The 19,811-nt window shown below is 42.4% G+C and overlaps 1 protein-coding gene across 1 annotated transcript in view; it reads left to right on the top strand.

Annotated features, from left to right (window-relative positions):
- The first annotated feature begins 321 nt into the window (after positions 1-321).
- robo1 (roundabout, axon guidance receptor, homolog 1 (Drosophila)) overlaps positions 322-19,811 on the top strand; it is a 240,658-nt gene continuing 221,168 nt past the window's right edge. Inside the window, exons 1-2 of the mRNA XM_077540951.1 lie at positions 322-579; positions 18,188-18,312. Coding sequence (XP_077397077.1) covers positions 18,192-18,312 — 121 coding nt within the window. The 5' untranslated portion in view covers positions 322-579; positions 18,188-18,191. The remainder of the gene's footprint in view (positions 580-18,187; positions 18,313-19,811) is intronic.

Below are 19,811 nucleotides of genomic sequence, written 5' to 3'. Positions count from 1 at the left end.
GCCATGACTGGTCATTCCCTCTGAGCACCTATGATGTCATTTTCAGTCGACGGCAAGTGCATGTGTTTTTATAAAAGTATTAATTTAAGTTATCAAATTAATTCAAACTTTTTTTACTGCTGAAAATGGCTAAATAATCCATTTAATGATGCATACATGTACATCGTGCTGAATTTAGTTTTCACTAGTGCTGTCGCACGTGTTGTCTGCTCGCCGCTTTAGGACCCAGCAGGGAGGCTGCTGACGCTTCTTCTCGCTGCAGGTCGACTCGAGCGCGCACGCTCAGCCGCCGCCGCCGCACACTGTCAAACGCACATCCCGGGATACCCTTTCGATCCTCCTCCTCCTTTTTATTTGAGTTCACCTCCCTGCAAGGATACGTCCACGCGGCGCGGGGATACACGAGGACCACATCGGGAAGATTGCGCATTCTCCCTCCGTCCTCGTCCTCCAAACTACCTGCTTTCCTTTTTGTGCTTTTTTGGGGGATGCGAGCATGCGCGAAGACGATCGGAAAAGTTTGCTGGCTATGAATGGGCTGGCTTTGTGAACCAGGCCGACGCGGTGCGTTGTGGAGAGGTGAGTCGACATGCGTCTTTTTACGCACTGGAAAAGGAAAAAAAAAAAAAAAAAGATTGCGCGCGTTATCTGAACACATGTAGCACATTGGTGGCTGCACGTGCTTGAGTGTGCTCGCTTGACAGCTCGCTTCGTTCGGATGTTTATCCTTGTCGAGTTGATCGACGGACGCGTTTGACTGACAGGTTGCTCGGAGCGCTCTCCGTGGTGCTGAAACTTTCCCACGCGTGTGCAGGAATATACACACACACATATACACACACACACAAAAAAGGAAGATACTTGGCAGATGTCTGCTGGGGTTTCGAGTCACTTCTTTCATGCACTATTTAATACTCGCAGATGTACCTAATATTTTGACTCTCTCATGCTAGGCTGGCAAACTGGTTTCTGTCACGGCTCTTATGGTTCTTCTCACACGGTTGCTATGACGTGAAGTCATATTATACTGGCAGTATTATTATTTTTTTACAAACTGAATTCATAGAAAATTGTATCGAGCAAATATTTTCTTGTAATATCAATGAAAGTGACCAATGAAAAAAAGATGCGGCGTGTTTGTGAAATGGGTGTCACTAAAACAAGCAAAGCTCTTATTTATAGTGGCACTTTGTGATACAAGTGACCTGACTGGCAAGTTTTTGAAGATGCAAGCCGTCATTCGGCTGATTGCTTTGACTTCTGAGCACAAACTCAGTTCAAACCTAGTTCAGCTCCCTTCGCAAGTGAACACATTTTCAAAAAGAGGCTTCAAGCTGTTAAATGCCACTCTAATTGTCTAGTTTATTTAAAAACAAGCAATAATTGGTACCTTAAGAGCATTCCGCTAGCTTAATGCTAACATATAATGGAAAATGCCATTGAAATGCTAATGGTAGCATCGGTAGTTTTAGAAGCAATGGATTTTTGAAGGCAAAATAGTGGGCAGCGCACAGTTGTCCGCTGTGTCTGCATGACCGTGTTATACTGCCCTCTGGTGACGAGGCGGGCACACCAGGAGCAGCACAATTTAATTGCAGCATGAACTCAGTAAAGTACAATATTATCAGCATTACACGATTTCCTTACTTTTTTTTCTGGAGATTTCTTTATTTGTCATTCTTTTGTCTGTTTTGATGTAAAACAAACTTCATTTATTGTTCCCCTCTAGAATTTGACCCTATCGTTTGTTTGACTTTACCATGTCCAAATCCTTGAATTGGATTCACCAGATTGGATCGAGTCAGTGCAAATGTAAATCCTCAAAACTCGATTCCACAGGAGAATTTGTGGAAATGGAAGAAAACTTCCCCTTCAGTGAGCCCGGGTCCGGTCACACCTCGCTGCCTGGTCGCTCGTCTGGCTAAAGCTCTCTAATCCGGAGAGCGGCTGTGCTGATGCGCCTTCACGGCACATTTGGACACGGGCGGAGGGAAAGGGGGTATTATGGGATGCTTATCGGCAAAAAACTCACAAGTTTGTGTGTGGTAGCCTCAAGGCGGAACATTAATAGATTTCCATCTAACAGGATTAGTGAATATTTGGAGAAAAAAAAATAGGGCAGCAGGCAGACGCTGAGTAAGACATGAATACCAGCGTCCCCCTCAAGGGCTCTACTCAAATTCCAAGTCTTTTTGCCTCCTGCTACATTTGTTTCTGAGGAAATAACAATACTGTTGCTGGGTCAAATTGACCCAGGCAGTGCTTAATTTTCCAAAAGTGTTAGAAACCACCAAAACATTTGGTTGGTGTCATCCTGCTCACGAACAATGCACAACTTTATTTGACACCGCTTTTTCTGTTCATTGCTCAGGAACAACAATAACGCTCCTGGGTCAATTTGACCCGCAGCATGTTCGAAATCAAAACATTTTGTGTGATCATGCTCACGCACAACACAATTTTTTTTTTTTTTTACCCTCCTGTTCATTTTGATTGTCAGACAGCAATAATGTTCCTGGGTCAAATTGACCCGGGTTATGTGTGACTATCCGAAAGTGTAAAAACAAAGTTTTGTGTAATTATTCTCATTAACAATGAAAAATGAATTTGGATCTCCTAATAATGTTCCCGGGTCAGTTTGACCCGTGATCTGTTTCATTCCGAACATCAGAACATCTTGTCTAATACTATTTCCAAAAAACAAACAAACATTTTGACACTCCTTTTCTTTTGTTTTCTCAGTAATAATGTTTCAGGGTCAATTTGACCCACCTGGTGCTAAATTATGCAAAAATGTTAGAAACTCAAACATCTTTTCACTAAATGAAACAAAACCTAATTTTGTGACTCAGCGATAACTTAAGAGTGTATTCTCGTGCGTTATTTTCATGAATGCGTCCCATTCTTGCCATCTTTACACAAAAATGACAAAATCTTTTTCTACTGTAGCCATGTGATGCGTTCTTCGTGTTTCATCCAAGAATTTCATAAAATAGCTTAACATGGAGCCAACGGAAATTAGACAGCTAACAAGGATAGCATCTAGCTTTTCGCATACTTAGCTAAGCTAATTGCTAATAGCTAGCTAGTCTATGCTCCAAGTTCCCCACTGTCCACTTCATCGAAGAAGAAGCTGAGTCATTGTGGTTATTTTTTTTCTCCTTAAGACTGAAGAAAAACCTGTCGCATGTTTTAGCTGTTTTTTAAATTTATTTTGAACATAAAAAAAAAATCTGTCGATGTTGGACAAATTAGCAGTTGAGAAAATACCGGCAAGGCGAAGTGATGTGTACAGTTCTGTTGTGCTGTCTATCGGTTGTCATGGAATGACCCTTGTCCAATCAAATTACTTGTTTGAAACTAACTGTAGTACAAAGTCCCTGTTGATGCTGAAAAAATATTCCACCAACTCACTAATTAGATATTTTTAGGGGGAATCAATTACACATGCCACATTGCCGTCTCTCTCTCTCTCTTTTTTATTTTTTATTTTATTTTTTTTTTTTTTTAATGAGAAACATAAATGCATTTATGTAGCTTTGACCCACAACATAAGAGGATGTTTAATGGCAAAGATGCATTTTATTTCCCAAGCAAAAAGCCCTTGCGGCAACAATAGCACCTTGTCAAGACTGAGAATGACAGAGGAAGTCACTCAAAACGTCCAAACGGCCGTAGGCTGCCGGCGATTGATTCCTCTTTTATTGTTTCTATCACTGTCCTGCCACCATCTTTGATTGAAAAGCCGAGCGCCGGCCCGCCCATTTGTCGGCTGCCGTCTCCCCCCACTGAGCCCTGGGGGCCCCCGACTGCGAGGTCGGGGAGCATCCCGCCGCCGGCTTGTCGCCATCATTCCCGCGTGACACGCTATTATTACGGTGTGGAAACGGCGTGTCAGTCACCCGTGCCGGCGAGTCAATTAGTCACGTCTGCGGGGACTCCGCAGAGTGTTTCCTGGCAGGTAGACACGGCCTGGAAGCGGATTAGCATGTGTAACTGCGAGTTTCAATTCCCGGTGAGGGAATGATGTGACACAGTCGGACCGGAGATCTTTTCACCGTGACGTCACGTGTCTGCTTGTAAACAAACAAACCCATCGTGTTGATGCTCGTCTCTCAGCAATGTTGAGACATGCATGCTCAAGAAACAGCTGCACCGTGGTAGACCGAGGCTTGATGTCACACTTTTCACATCTTTATATATTTCTTGGAATCCATCAAAAACAAAATCTGTACCAGATGAAAAAGAACAAGTGCTCATCTATAAATATTAGATTCATGTCATTCATGTCATTTCCATATTTTGGCATATGTGACAACTAACCCCAAAATGACTGAGACATGTTGCCCCAAACTACCATTTTAGCTAATGCTAGCTCTAGTTTCAAGTTAGCTTAAAACAAAGCAATGACTGAGGCATGACAAGATGCCTGAATCATTGAATCATCGAGTCCATTATGAATCGCTTCTAGAATTTACATATGGACGACATTTGTTTCAGAATATATAAAGTGAAAGTCGCACTCATGTCAGCTCATAATATAACATTCTCTTCTCTCAGAGAACAAAACCCCTGACCACGTACAGGAAGAAAACTAGTACAGTATTCCACTTTTTAGTTGCGCCCCCTGGTGGAGAATATAATTACAATGTGACAACTTACCCATGTGACAAACAAGCCCCAATCTCCCCTATTCCTTAACTTTAGAAAATAATAGCAGCACTTTTCCACATCACCGCGTCATCCCAATTGTTTCTGCTCTTCAATTTTAATGCCAATTTGTCATGCAGCACAACGCACACCGAGGACCGCTGCTGCGAGACGAGCGTTAGCGAGAAGTGGCACACGGCGAGTCGGATGCTGTGAAACTAAAGTCGCCGATCAAAAGACGGCGGCTTAATACTTCTCGGGGGAAGTTCCTCAAGGAGATGTTACGTAAATCAAAGGGTGCTGCACTTGAGGTGAAGATGAAGTACCTGGAGGATCACTTTGCAAAAAGAACAATGCTGTGAAATGCTTGGAGGAGCTGTTCTTGTATTTTATTTTATTTTATTTTATTTTTTTGAGAATTTAGGTCATTTCTTGGGGTTGGAGCAAAATTAACCAAGCGAAAGAATCATTGCTTGAGACTAGTACAGGTCAGGTATATTTTTTATATAACTGTTATAATAGAACATTTGCCTTCCAATTTGACATGAAATTCTGCACACGTGTTTATCATGACACACAAAAATCAATACAGAAACATTACTGTTAGTGACCATTTTGATTTGAAGGCGTCGTTTTTCGGGTGCTTACGCCGTTTCCAGTGGTCGAACTTGAGCAAATTCCTCTCACACAATCACCATCAAACTCGACTCTGGCCTTAAAATGTTGTGACCGTTTTCATGACAGGAAGCGGATACAGCTTGGCGGTAACGTTTGATGGCACGTCATGAAAACGTTCCAACAGCTCGGCTTGCATTTATACTGTAACTTGCCTTACTCTTATTTACTGCGGCTGAGCCTCTGTGCTAGATGCTCCCACCCCCTTTTTCTGGCGCTTTGTTTGGCACACCTGCTGTCGGCTGCCTCAGGCCCCTTGCATCAGTTGATAAACTCCTCCAGAGACCATCAGCAACCACAGCATGGAGTTGCCTTACTTACTACATTGAAATTGTCCATTGTTCACATTAAATCAACTCTTTTCCATGGCGAACTCTGCTTTCTGACGTCCCCATAATAGATTGGTAAAAGAAATGCTAGCAAGATTAGTGTTAGAGCTCTCTCGTAAAAAAGTATTTTGGGAGCGTTTGAGGAGCAAAATGAGGAAAAACACACATGGGCTTGTTAAGAGACATAAAATTGTATACTGTATGAGCATCACATGTGTATTATTGAATGAATCTCATTATTACGTCCACTTCAATGGTAGGTAGGTGAGACGCTAGTTAGCCATGTTTGTTAGACACCCTGAATGAGTAAAAGTCAATTTTCCAACACTACAATTATGTCCAAGTTTACCATTGCGAGGGCGCTAGTTAGCTTATATCTTTAAATCTTTTAAATGGGAGAAGTTTTGAGTTTGTAATCTTATAGTAGGCTTTGTCAGAGAGCTAGCTAGCTTTTATCAGCTTCATTGTTTGGTAGTTAGCCTTCTGAACTAGTTAGATGAGAACAGGGGTGACGAACATAGTACCAATGGACACCAGGGCATCCCGAAGCACATTATGAGTAGCCTTTGTTGAAAATAGTTCATCATTTATTTATAGGGCATTGACATTTCCTAGGAATGTTGTAGAAGTGATCATTTGTGCTGCTGCATATTAATTTGTTTTCTACCTGGTAAAATTGTAAAGAAAGCCTTAACATGATTAGCGTCTTCACATAGAGAAATAACCTTAACGGTTAATAACATGGTCAATTGAAGCAAAAATGTGATTTCAGAAGTGTGTATCCAACTGGCAGTATTAATCATTACCCAAGAAGTAGCTCTCAAAAAGCTTGCGCCGGCTTCAATGTTAGGCGCAAGCTTGATAGCCAAGGGAGCTAGTTAGCCTGGGGAGCTAGTTAGCCTGTGTCACTGTCGTTAGGAGGGTGCTAGAAGGTAGCCTGTGGAGCTACTTTGCCAGTCTGTCTCGCCTTTATGGTCAGGGGTGTTTTGTAGTCAAGGGAGATATTTAGCCTGGTGTGCTTGTTAGCCTAGAGGGCTAGCTGGCCTGTGTCACTTTCATGTTTAATAGGTAGCTCGCTCGCTTCAGTTGATATAGAAGTTAGCCTCTCCAGATAATATACCAGTTAACTCGAGTCTGGTTTAGAATGTCCAAATGAAAAAAAATGGCTACATACAATAAATGAGGACATTAAATGATGTTTTTAAGACAATAAATTAAAGTCCATTGTTCCCTTTTCATACTGCTAGCATTTTAGCCTTTACACTTTTGATAAAAGAAATTGATTTTCAACACTGTGGAATTGTTTAATAGGGAAAAGATTCATATCATCCATTCATTTTCCAAACCGCTTATATCATATTCAATACATTTTTGATAACCCAATATCATTGACGTATATTCTCAGGTAGGAGGCAAATATTTAGCTGAGCTTTCCATCCAAAACATGTTATTTGTCCCTCTGTTTTCAAGTGAACCCTTTCACTTTGAGTTACAGGATATTTGTTCTCGATTATTTTGTGTTTCTTCTGGCTGCTTGCATTATTTAGCAGCTTTTAAATTCCTAACACAGCTTGCATCCCGGCGGGGGGACTTGAGGCATTGAGTTGTTTACCCGGCGGTGTTTTTCATCCTTATTTCTTGATTTTTATCTTCTTATTATTATTATATATTTTTCGGAAGGGTCTCTCTTTGGTCTTTGCCGAAACCATCGTGTATATTCACGTTCCGTCCCTTCTTATACCTTTTGATGTCACCCGCTGTACCTGACACATTTCTTAGCACGGCAAATAGACGTGCCTTTTTCGCGCTACCTGTAGGCGGCGTCAAGAAAACGTACGTCAAGGTCATCCTCGCCGCTTCCAGATGTGATATTAGCATTCTATCTGGCGAGGCGTCAAGTTTGTGCATGCTCAGCCGTGAGCTTTGATGTTCTATATTCACCGGCGGAGCTAAAACACTCTTTTATCTTATTAAAAAAAACACAATCATAATTTTTGGGGGGGGAAGTGGAGGCGGGGCTGAAACGAATTAATGGCATTTCCATTCATTTCACCAGGGAAAGATGATTTGACATGCAAGTGTTTTGATTTATGAGTGTGGCCACAGAACCAGTTAGACTCGTATGTCAAGGCACTACAAAGTGTAATGCTGTAGTGTAAAAAGGGTTGTAGTGTTGCAGACAAAGGCTTGGAAGTATGTGCAGTGTTCGTGTGTGCTCCCACTCAAAATCAATGGGTTTGTGTGTGCGTGTGCGGGCGTGTATGCGTGTGTGTGTGTGTGAGACAGAGAGACTTTGCTTGATGATGGTGGACATTGTGTGTCCCCTTTAATTACCTGCAGCTACAAATTGTTATTCATGCTAGAGGGAGTTGTGGTCCTCCATAGATTTCCCCCCAACCACACCCCCTTCTTCCGGGAGCCCCCCCCCAAGCATCGATGTGGGAGCGTGTGCAAAAAGCAGATGTTACCTTCATGATGTCTGCAGTGTTATTTGGGTTTCAAGCCAGCGTTAGGGTTTTAAAGTGAGATTTTAAGACTGGGTTAGTTTCAAATGAAGGTTTTAAGACTGGTTTAGGGTTTATGTGTTAAGCCAGAGTTAAGGTTTTGAATTTGGGTTTCAAGACAGGGTTAGGGTGTCACACTAGAGTTGAGGTTTAAAATTGGGGTTCAAGACCGAGTTAAGCTTCAAGTTTGGGTTTCAAGCTTTGTTTAAGGTTTCAAGTCGGGACTAAAATGAACGCTTCAAGAGTCAAGACGGTGTTAGGGTTTAAAACTAGCGTTTCAAGCCACATTTATATACAGATAGACAAGACTGTCTCAGAAAATTAGAATATTGCGATAGTTATTTATTTTCTGTAATTCAATTAAATAAGCAAAAATGACATATTCTGGATTCATTACAAATCAACTGAAATATTGCAAGCCTTTTATTATTTTAATATTGCTGATTATGGCTAACAGCTTAAGAAAACGCAAGTATCCTATCTCAAAAGATTAGAATATTTCCTGAGACCAAGTAAAAAAAAAAAAAAAAAAAAAGCCATAATCAGCAAAATTAAAACAATAAAAGGCTTGTAATATTTCAGTTGTTTTGTAATGAATCCAGAATGCATGTCATTTTTGGTTATTTAATTGCATTACAGAAAATAAAGGACTTTATCACAATATTCCACTTTTCTGTGACATTATTGTTATCCTAATTTATTCTGTCAAATATCGGAGTCAGTATTGGCCTAAAAAAATGAAGCGACGTTTCAAACCAGGGTTAGGATTTTATTTTATTTTATTTTATTTATTTATTTATTTATTTATTTATTTATTTATTTATTTTCCCGCCATCAGTGTCCATCAATTCCCTGCTGTGTCCATCGGGTAGCCCCCCTCAACAACACCTGACCCCTCCCCAAACTATCCCACCCACCCCCACTTGCCAGAAAGAGCTATGATATCCTCATCGCCCCATTGGACCCCGTGTGCCGTGGGAGTGGTCTCACCGTGTGATTGACAGCTGGGCAAACACGGCTGCACCCTGGTTTGTCCTGCGCTCGTGTTACCTCGCCCGCCGCCATATTTGCAATATTTCCATCTCACGCTCCATTGAGCTTCTTTAATGTACTGCTACGTGTACATAGGGGTGTGTGTGTACGTGTGCGGTTGTGTGTGTAGTAGTTGTGACTGCAATGTAAGTAAGACTGATGAGTGTGTCAAGGTTGCCCCCCCCCTCTTCTCTCCCCCCACTGTGTTTGCACATTTGAATGACCTCAAGCAGTTTTGGGGGGATCAGCAGCCGGCGGTGCTGGTGGCCGCATTCACAAAACCACTTCTCATGCCCAAGTCGAGCACAAACCGCCGTCTGACTGCACGTATGGGTGCACTTTTTTCTTTCGGTATCTTTGCTTGACTATACAGATGGAAAAGTTTTCTTTGACGCTGTGATGGCATGCAGTCGACTACCTGGCCAATCGAAGCGGCTCCCCTCATTCCCACTAAAATCGGGTTGGTGGAAAGTGCACATTGCGGAAGCAGAAATGGACTCGCTGGGGTCAGCGCATGTGATTAGCCGTGCGGATGATGCAGTTGGGCGCGCATGTGATGTGGGCAATTCTCCTTCCATTTACACAAATAGAAGCCACAGCGTCAATTATATTGATTGCTTTCAAATTTGGGGTTTCAAGCTTAGGTTAGGGTCCAAAATAGGAACCTGGGTTAGGGTTTCAAAGTAGGGTTAGAGGCTACATTTATTTTGTATATACAGTAAATATTTATATTAGGGGTGTCAGGTGATTAATTTTTTTTAAACGTACTTAATCACATGACTTAAATAGTTAGCTCAATCGTAAAGTTTATCCAAATGTACAATAAAATGTACAATAATTTGTTTTGTCAGTTTTCATACTCTTGTTAACAAAAGTGGAAAAAATTGAACTAATGGAAATATGGCTGCATTTTTTAGTCGATGAAGTAATTTCATAGTTCATAAAATTGAGTTAATATTAAAAAAATGTACTGCACTGTAAAAGAAACGAGTGAGATATTGATTTGCGATGAGGTAATTTTCTGCCACTAGATGGCATAATTGCATTTGTAGGACATTGGTGACAGCTCAGTGCATTTTTCTGTTCATATTAAGATTCTAATCTTTAACATGAACTAACTTGTGAAATTCTGCACATTTTAAAAATTGTAAAATACAACTTGACCCCAGTCTCCACAAATGTATACATTATTATTAAACTTTATTACTGGTAAATATTTATGTGGATGCTGCTTTGCGACTGGAATTCCCCTATACAGGCTTTCCAAGTAACGCGAGGTCGTAAATCGTGCGTGGAAAAAAATAGCGGCATTAAGGAAACTTTATATTAATTTAAAACTAACGCATTAATTTTGACACCCCTAATTTATATATATCTTTATTTTTGTGCTTGGGAAACTCAAGTCGACCATGTTTGGGACCACATTGGCTCTTGTTGGGTGGCGGATGCGACTGGCGCATCTCTCAATTTGGTGACAGAAAGTAGACTCGATTTTAGACTCGCAAAAAGCATGTCTAAGTGGTGCTTTAATGTGATTTTAGGTGGATTTATATGTGTAATCTGACATAGTTCTCTGGGGTGTGTGTGCGCACGTGTATGTGCGTGCGTGTGTGTTTAGCGCAGCGTGGTTGCGCTGTTTGCGTGTCGGTGTAACAAAAGTATCATCTCCAGAGGCTCACTGGCAACAAATTAACACACTTGATGAAGCAAATCTGGCGTGTGATTCTTGGAGGTGTGAAGGCGGCGCACGTGAATATTCCGCCCTCGTCTGTGTTTGCAGGCGCCACGCTCCAGCTAAAATGTTGCAGGTGGATCAGGCGAGGGCCAATTTACAGCGCTAAACAAACAATGCGGCGGCGGCGGGCGGCGGATGGCAGCCTCCGGTAATTGCCAATTTGACTTTCCTGCTCGCGCTTGAGGCGAGGGCGGCCGCGTCAGGAAATAACACGTTTGGCGTGGGAGGAACGTCAGCCTGCGTTGTTTTGAAACGCAAAAGAAAACAATCGTTGCAACACAATCACAGTCGGTCGGCGCCCTCATCAAACAACCCTCTTCACATGGATTGGGGAGGTGGTTACATCGCATGCAAATGAGACAGTGATCGCCCCGCCCCCTCTACTGCGGGGTGTGCTGTTTTCATTTTAAAGCAAACAATGGTTACACTTTCAAGGCAAGTGAAGTCTTCCTATCAGGGTTTCAAACGAGACAGAGTTGGGTTTCAAGCCAAGGGTAGGGTTTTTAAGTTTGGGTTTCAAACTCAAATTTTTCAAATTAGGGTTTTACATCAGGACTATTTCAAGGTAGGGTTTTCAGGTAGCGTTGGGGTTTCAGTTTAGCGCGATAAGAAAGACAACAATTTCATTTCAAACAATGGTTTGGGTTTCAGGATTAGGGTTTCAAGCCAGAAGCAGGATTGAAAAGTGAGGTTCCAACTCAGCGTCAGACTTTCAAATGAGTGTTTCAAGACATGTGTAGGGCTTCAAACAAAGGTAACTGTTTCAAATTAGGGTTTCAAGCCAAGGTTAGGGTTCTGATTTCAAACAATAGTTAACATAGTTTCAAGATCGGGGTTATGATTTTAAGTTGGGGTTTCAAGGCAGAGTTCTCGTTTTATTGCAATGTTTCAAGAAAGAGAATGGTACGTTTTTTATTTGTCAAACAATTTGGGTTTTAAATTGTCAGCGTATGTTTTTGTTTGACATGTAAGCAGATTATTGTCTTTATGGTAAAACATGCGTCAGAAAGCAAACGTGGCCTTGATGAACAAAATTCCCCCTAACCTGCTGCCGAATCACGACTTTTGAAACTGACTCGCCGGCGGCACTCGCTCCACACAGCCAAATATTTAAATGTAAACGGTATTTCATTTTTCGCTATTCATGTACACAAAAGATTCAAAAGTCACTTTTGCATAATATGTGCCATTTAGTTGGTGCAAAAGCAACACGCTACTTGCTGTCTGTCACAATGCTAATTAACTGCAACATTTGTGATCTCGAGATTTTTTTTTTTTGTAGCCGCTCTTAATTAAGTGTAAGTACATTGCAAGCTAATTAGGTGGAGGTGCTTATTTGGAATGGAATAGCAATATGCTCTGCTCAGGATTGCTAATTGCCCACAGAGAACGGCCGATGTATTTCATGCTCTCTACCTCGTTAGAAGTACACGTTGTAACTGCAAAATATCGAGGGACAACCCAAGCTATACCCCTCAATGTATGAGTTTTGGACCCAAATACAAATCCGCCATCGAGGGAATACATGACAAGTGAACCTCAAAGTAGCGAGTGACCACTGTATATTATTATTATTATTATTATTTTTTAAGAAGAAGAAGAAGAAAAGTCAGTCAGAATTTACAAACTTTACTTCCCAAGCACTCAAAAAAATGTCCTGGATCTTGAGCCCACAAATTTAGCTCACTGGTAGCTGCTAAACCGGAAGGGGTGGGTTAAATCCTGGCTCTCCTCATTAAAAAATGGGGGGAAAAAAGGGGAAAAAAACCAAACTGGAGAGCAAAAAAAAATCAGGCTAACAACATTGTCATTGTTTATTCATTTGTTACATTTGTTAAGAAAGAAAGTTATGTTTTTTTTTGTGTGTGTGTTATTTTCTAATTTCTACCAATACAGAGGCATACGTTCAAGTCGTCGATTTTTGGAAATCCAAATATGGTCAACTTGGCAAGCTATCTTCAATTAGCTAATGATGTTTACTTAACTGGAGATGTGCTGTAAAATAATAAAAAAAAAAAATATGCGATTTGTTGAACCCGCAAAAAATAACTGCCAGGTACAACTGAACTCGAATCCAAATCAAATCTGTTAGTACACCAACTATTTGAACTTGGTTACTTGTCACTGTACGTTTGACTGCATTTGCGTGTTGTTATCGCGTATTAGCGGCTGGAGCTAACACGGCGGCGCCGTGTCTTGTTGTTGAAGCGCAGAACAAAAGTGGCGACTTCTCGTTATCTCTTTTTTTTTTTCTCTCTCTCTCTCGACTCGTCCGCAGTCATCCTTGCTCCCACTCGCATGCTCTTCACGTCTCGTATCGCGCGTTTAATCTTCGTCGGCGAGTCGCTGGAGCGTGAGAGTCTGTCACTTGTAGTTGTCACAAGGCGCCGGTGGTGGTGGGGAAACTTTTTTTTTTTTTTTCTTCTTAATATTTTTAAATAACATTTTGCAAAGGATTGCAACACCACCTCCCAACCACCCGCCACCCCCGGGTTCATGTTTGAAATGAGGAATTATGGCCAGAGTTGAATGTAGGGATTTAAACCCGCTAGGGTTTAAAATGAGGTTTCAAAGTCAAGTTTGGGGCTTGAAATTAGGGTCTCAAGGCAGTATTAGGGATTCAAATGTGGGTTCCAAGCAGGGTTTGGATTTGAAATTGTGGTTTGAAGCCCAGGTTACAGTTTAAAATTAAGCTTTAAAGCCAAATTAGGGTTGGGTTTTCAGATTAGGGCTTGAAGTTAAGGTTAGGGTTTCAAATTTGGGGTTAAAATTTGTGTTTTAAGGTAGGGCTTGGATTTGAAATGAGAGTTTTTGAGCCAGCATTATGGTTTAAAATGCATTTTTTAAGACTAGGTTAGAGATTCAAATCAGGGATACAAACAAGGGTTTGTGTTTTTAAACTGGGCTTTCAAGTCAGGGTTAGGTTTTCGGTAGAGCACCATGTGTCATTGTGATTTATGTTGCGTGTTCTGCGTGTGCGTCAATGCTAAACACGCGATAACAAGAGCGCGCCGCCAAAATCAAAGAATCATCCATCTGTTCCGTTTGGAGCCGAACGGCATTTATTCCAATAAAGCGAGACTCGTCAGAGATGGGAGCCACTTAGGCCAGCGGTCGGTCCGCGCGCCGCCCGGCGTCGCGCTCATCCATCACCGCCCGCCGCCGTCCCCGCGGGAAATAATCGGCTTTTAATTCATCACGGATCACGCCTGCCACAAGACGGATGGTCACGATGACGCCGTCCCTACGCCCCGCCTCTGTTGTGTGCTGAGGGGGTTGGATCCCAAAGCGCAGACACAAATAAGGTTTTAACTATTTATTCACATAACTTGACTAAACGAAAAACAACGAGAATGCATCGAGAATCACGATGTGCCAAGCCCCTTTGGGCTGCGGAGATGCACAGAGAACAATGAGTAATAATCCGGCGAACACACACATTTCGCAGACAGCAAATCGATCCCATTGGTTGTGGCTAGACATGTGAGTACCAGTACTGACATGGAATTCTCTGATTGGCTGTTGACCCCGTATTTACAGAAAGTTCCTGATATCAACAAACATCATATAGCATAAAAGATCCTTGACATCATACAGTCCTAAACTAGTCGAAACTAGATAATTGTTATATGGTTACATCAATACAGACAGACACTTGACCTCACAACCAACAGGTCATGAACTCAACTCAAACTTAACCCAGATGTGACCCCAGACATGAGACAACACCCAAACATACCTCCTGCATGACTTGAGTCATGACAGCCTCACCTTTAAACTCAAAATTTTGCTGCAACTTTTGCCACCGAGCGCAACGCAACGTTTGTGTTTCGTGTGTCATCCGTCACCGTGACAGAACTTTTCGAGTCTTTTGTCAGAAAATCGATCTGCGGGGCGGCGGCGTCTCTCCCCAATTCTTCTTCTTCTGCCTTTTCTGGGACGGCAGCCGGCTTGGTCTTGTCAGCGCCGTCGTAATTGGCGTCAATCAATTAGACGCGGCCGCCGAGCCAGATAACGAGAGACAATAACGGCCTTTCATTCTGCTGCTGTCCGGCGGTGGTGGAGATGGAAACAAACGGCGTAAAACATTCATTTCCTTACCTCATTGATTGCTATTCTTTTGCTGATTCATATTTATGATTCCTCAACAGCTGGCGTCAAATTAATCTTTTATATGTAATCTTTGGCAGACCAAATTCAACTTGTTGTAGTGCAGTTTCACTTTCCCAACCCTTTGATGCTTTGTTTCCAAAAACTCCACCATTACTCAAACCATAATCTTAGACCTGAACACTAAACCATAAACCAAACCAAATCTTACTGTTGTGGTCCAGTTTACAAATGGTCAAAAGTGTGAATTAAGGCAAGCAGACTTTTCTTGTTTCTTGAAGAAGTTCTACATTTTTAGGTGTGGAATTTCCCTGTTGTTTGTCTGATGACTGACTCAACCAAGGCCAACTGCTTGATTCCTGAAAATTAACGTCCCTTTTCAAAAGAAACTTGAAATAAAGTTTTTCAGATGATCAAGATAGAGCTGCATTGACATTGACCATCCGGTAACCATGGCTACTGGGCAGCAAGCCATCTGATTGGTTAACCTAACTGCGAGTGGCAAAGCGCACAGTCCTTTCCTTTCAGTCACAGAGGTGTTGTTTATTTTTGTTTTGAACCAACAATCAAGAACTGGCGTTCAGCATTCGTTCGGGAAAAAGAAACAAAAAACAAAAAATGCCACCTCAAGAGTTTTGATCATAATGACATTTCGTGAATTTTGTTGTGAAAATAGTATTTTTTTTTGTCTTATGGTTTACTCTTGATTTCATCTGGACTTGGACTTGGACCTTCTGGACTCTGACGTGACTTGGACACGCACCTTGTGGAGTCAGACTGGACTTGGACTCAGATTTGACTTAGACTTGCATGTTTGACTCAGACTTGACTTGGACTCGTTCCTTTGTGACTCATACCTAACTCGGACTTGGACCGTTGCGACTTGTACTAGACTTGGAATTGGATTTGACTGGAACTCAGACCTTTGTGACTCGAACTTGACTTGGACTTGATAAAGATGGATTTAACTACAGGCCTGTGAAATGCTGTCGTATGTTTGTCAGGCCTGACGAAGGCTGGACGAAGCAGCAAAAGAATAATGAAAAAAAAAAAAACAACCTTTGTGGGTACACTGAATCATGTTTCCAAGTAGCTGGGACCACACAGTGACAGTTTAGGAGCACCATCGTTTTTATTCCCCCAGTTCCACCCCAAAACCCTCTGACCCGAACCTGAAATCTCATCTTGCGGCCGAACACTTGAGTTTCCAACGCAAAGACCACTGCAGTGGACTTGTCACCGCCATCTCCCGCCTGGTAATTGGATATTTATCTGATCGCCTGCACCAGCGGCCTGCGGTGTTTATCTGCCGCGATCATCGGGAAACTACAGGCTAACTCCGTTCAATGGAGTCTTTGGACCGGAGGTCTTTCAGTCCAACGTTTTTACTTGCCATCCTCAGATGCAAATGCAACAATTGGGCAAATGGAAGATTCCACTGTGACTCGGAGTGAATGAGATTGCATGGAAAGCCATTCAGTGGCAATGACTAACCGATGGCTCGGATCTGATAGATAGCTTTTGCAAAACGCTTCGATTTGTTAGCGCGGGGGATAAAGAGAGGGTCCAGTGAGGAGCCACTGATAAGATGGGAGTTAATGTGTTGAAAGAGAGTGTGCTGGTGTGCTGGCCTCCAAAGAAAAAGCATCAATGGGCTAATCCATCCCAGAATTGAGAAGTGGAGAGACATGTTTTGCACTTTTGTTATTTGTTGCATTCATCCCATCTTTCACAAAGAGGCAAGAGTTTGGCCACTTTCTAAGGATTTGACTTGGGAACCAAAGATGTTTGATTCAAGACCTGTTTGGATGCTGCCATGTGTATAAAAATAAACAGCAAAAGTCTGCAGCACGCTCGGCCATTCATGTCGTCGCTCCTCTTTCAAAATATTCATGATCATCTTACACAGAAACAGAAACCGAATCCACATGAATCCACACGATATCCGCCATGCCGTGACATCTTGCACAATATGCAAAAGGAGAGTGCGTCACGCATGGGCAAGTGGTTGCAATGAGAAAATCATCGTGCATATCCAAGCAGGATGGGGGTGCCCCACGCAGACGAGCAGGCGACTGCGTGTAATCAAACACAGGTGAAGAGGTTGTTCCACACCTGGCCGATCTGCAGAATTGCAACTGATCTATTTCACCTGCTGCCTGTCAGTGCACGCTGGTGATGTCAGCTCGCCGCCACCGTCGTCTCGTACACACCAGTAGACTCCAGACACCTTCCTGATATCCACCCTCTGCGTTCTTCACAACCCGCTGTCCTCTCGCGTGAAAGGCACCCGAACGGGATAGGGAGGCCTGAAGAGGGTCGTGCTGTTCTCAAGACAAGATCGAGACTTTGGGGTTTTAAGACCAAGACTAAGACAAGCGGAGATTCTGATAAGGAGACTGTAAAAATCCATTTTAAAAACCGTGACAAGGTTTAATAGCTAAAAAGCTTTTCTTTCTTGAATTTTAATGTTCAATTAAACATATTTGACATACAAAAACACAAATGCATTAAGTCTTTCAAAACATGCAAAATTCGATCACAAATGGACTCCTTAGATTTTTCTTGGAAAATGTTTTGCAGAGGTGGGCATTCCATCAGTACTGACGGACTGTCCATCAGTCCACCACTGACGGGCGCCCTTTTGTTGACGAATGACTGACGGAAGTGGTTTTTCATCCAAGAGTGTAATCGTCACAAACCAGGTCAAGTCCGCCCATTTTTTTGACGCGTGACGAATGGGACAGTCCACCAGTACTGATGGAATGCCCACCCTTCTATGTCGGTCTGAATATAGTGGAGACAACGTGATGACGGAAATGTGGTAAAAATAAAATGATGGATTGACGATTAGTTTGGTTCGGTTTGAAAAAATGGCGGACTGGTGATGATGGAAGGGTGCTTACGGTGCTGATCATGCCATTTTGTAAAATGGCCTCTTCTGACATTTTGTCGCATCTAAGCAAGATTCATCAGTTCATGCAACAAGGCTAGCTTGGAGTGCACCAACCTGAGCCTGGTTTCTTTAATGACAACCACAGCAGCCCAGTTGCGAGCCATTCATGAAACGAGCCGGACGAGTGAGAATATTCACCAGCAATCTCTCAAATCTGCTGTTATTGATGCACCGTGTGTATTTTTTGTCTTGTCAGACCGATGCCCCGGGATGACGTCAAAGTGAGCGGCAGCATGCGTGTTACACGCTGGGGGGCCACGCCCCTCCTCGTCATGGTCCTCCTCGAGCTGGTGTGCTGTCAAGAGGCTCCCTTAGTAGCAGGTAAGACCGCCGCCATCTTGCTTTCGCCTCCTTTCGTACGCACGCACGTCTGACTGGCGAGTGCGCGACACCATCTGGTCAATACGATGATGTCATCAGCGGGCGACGTCGCACTTTGAAAGGCTCTTGAAATGTTCTGCACTTGTTGGGAGACACGATGTTTAAATGAACAAAGCTTTCTGAAATATCTTAGTGAGCATTCTTGCATATTTTGTACATGAGCTCTTGAGGTTAGGGTTTGCTTCATTGACCTCAAGGTATTTTGTAGAATCTGTAAATTGAAACCCTACTTTGAAACCTCAAGCCTGGTCTGTAACGCTTACTTTAAATTTGAACTCCTAAGTTACTTTGAAACCTTCACTCAAGCCTGAAATCTTAATTTCAAACTCTAACTCAGGCATAGTGCCCTAACCCTGACTTTTAACCCTAATTTGAAAACCTTTACCCTGTTTTACATTTTATCTCAAATTAGGGCAATAAATCCTATCCCTTGTCTGAAAACTTGGCATGAAGTCCTGGCATGAACCCCTATGTTGAACCCCCCCACCCCTTTCTTTGGAAACCCTAATCCTTGCTTGAAGGTCTTGTTTGAAACCCCAAACCGTTTTTCTTAACACCTGACTTCTCTTGCAACCATGATTTGAACAACTAACAATTTCTTGAAACTACTTTGAAACTCTTCCCCTGACTTGACACCTGACTTTCAAACCCAAACCCTTCTCTGAAACTATGGCACAAAACCCTAACACTGTCTTGAAACTGTAATTTTGGATTGAAACCCTATTTTTTTATTTTATTTTATTCTTTTTTTAACCCTTTGTCTGGCACAGTTTCGCTGGAATGAATTCCAAATTTAAAACTCCAACACTAGCTTGAAACCGTATTTTGAACCATAACTCAGGCTTGAAACCCTAATTTGAAACTGTAATCGATGTCTGCAACCGTAATGTTTGCTTTTGTTCCACTTCCACTGAAATAAAATCAGAAATTTCCCACTGGAGACATTAGCTTTAGCTAAAATCAAAAACGTAAGTGCCAATGTTGCTTAGTTGGTGGATTCACACTACAAGTTTGTAATTCCAATTTCTGACTTGGCACTTATTCTTTTTTTGTCCAGGTGAGCGCAAATCATAATAATGCCTCCAAAAAAGCCATTCAAATAATTCCCTTGAAGGCAAATTGCCTTGCTTCTACTTAGCGTGACAGGAAGATTGCATTGCATTGCTTAGCACTCGGTATTGGGCTTGCGCCCTCGCCCGAGGGTGATTAAATATGTGCTTAATACGCCGTCCGCCAGAGCTTTGAATTACACACGAGCCACGCTGACCTTTAGAAATTACGCCAGCGATTGTGCGAGACGGCGCAGGTGAAGTTTATAACCCCAGCTGCCAAAACGCAGCCGGCGGCTGAAGGGATGTGCCGCCTTGCTTGGAAATGTTCTGTCAGAACCACGTTTGACACTTTGGAGCGTCAGACTATTGTTGCAGACAAGCTAAGAA

The sequence above is a fragment of the Festucalex cinctus genome, chromosome 13, assembly GCF_051991245.1.
Source record: "Festucalex cinctus isolate MCC-2025b chromosome 13, RoL_Fcin_1.0, whole genome shotgun sequence".
NCBI classification, from domain to species: domain Eukaryota; kingdom Metazoa; phylum Chordata; class Actinopteri; order Syngnathiformes; family Syngnathidae; genus Festucalex; species Festucalex cinctus.
Note: the sequence above shows the minus strand (reverse complement) of the source record. Positions and strands in the feature narration are given on the sequence as shown.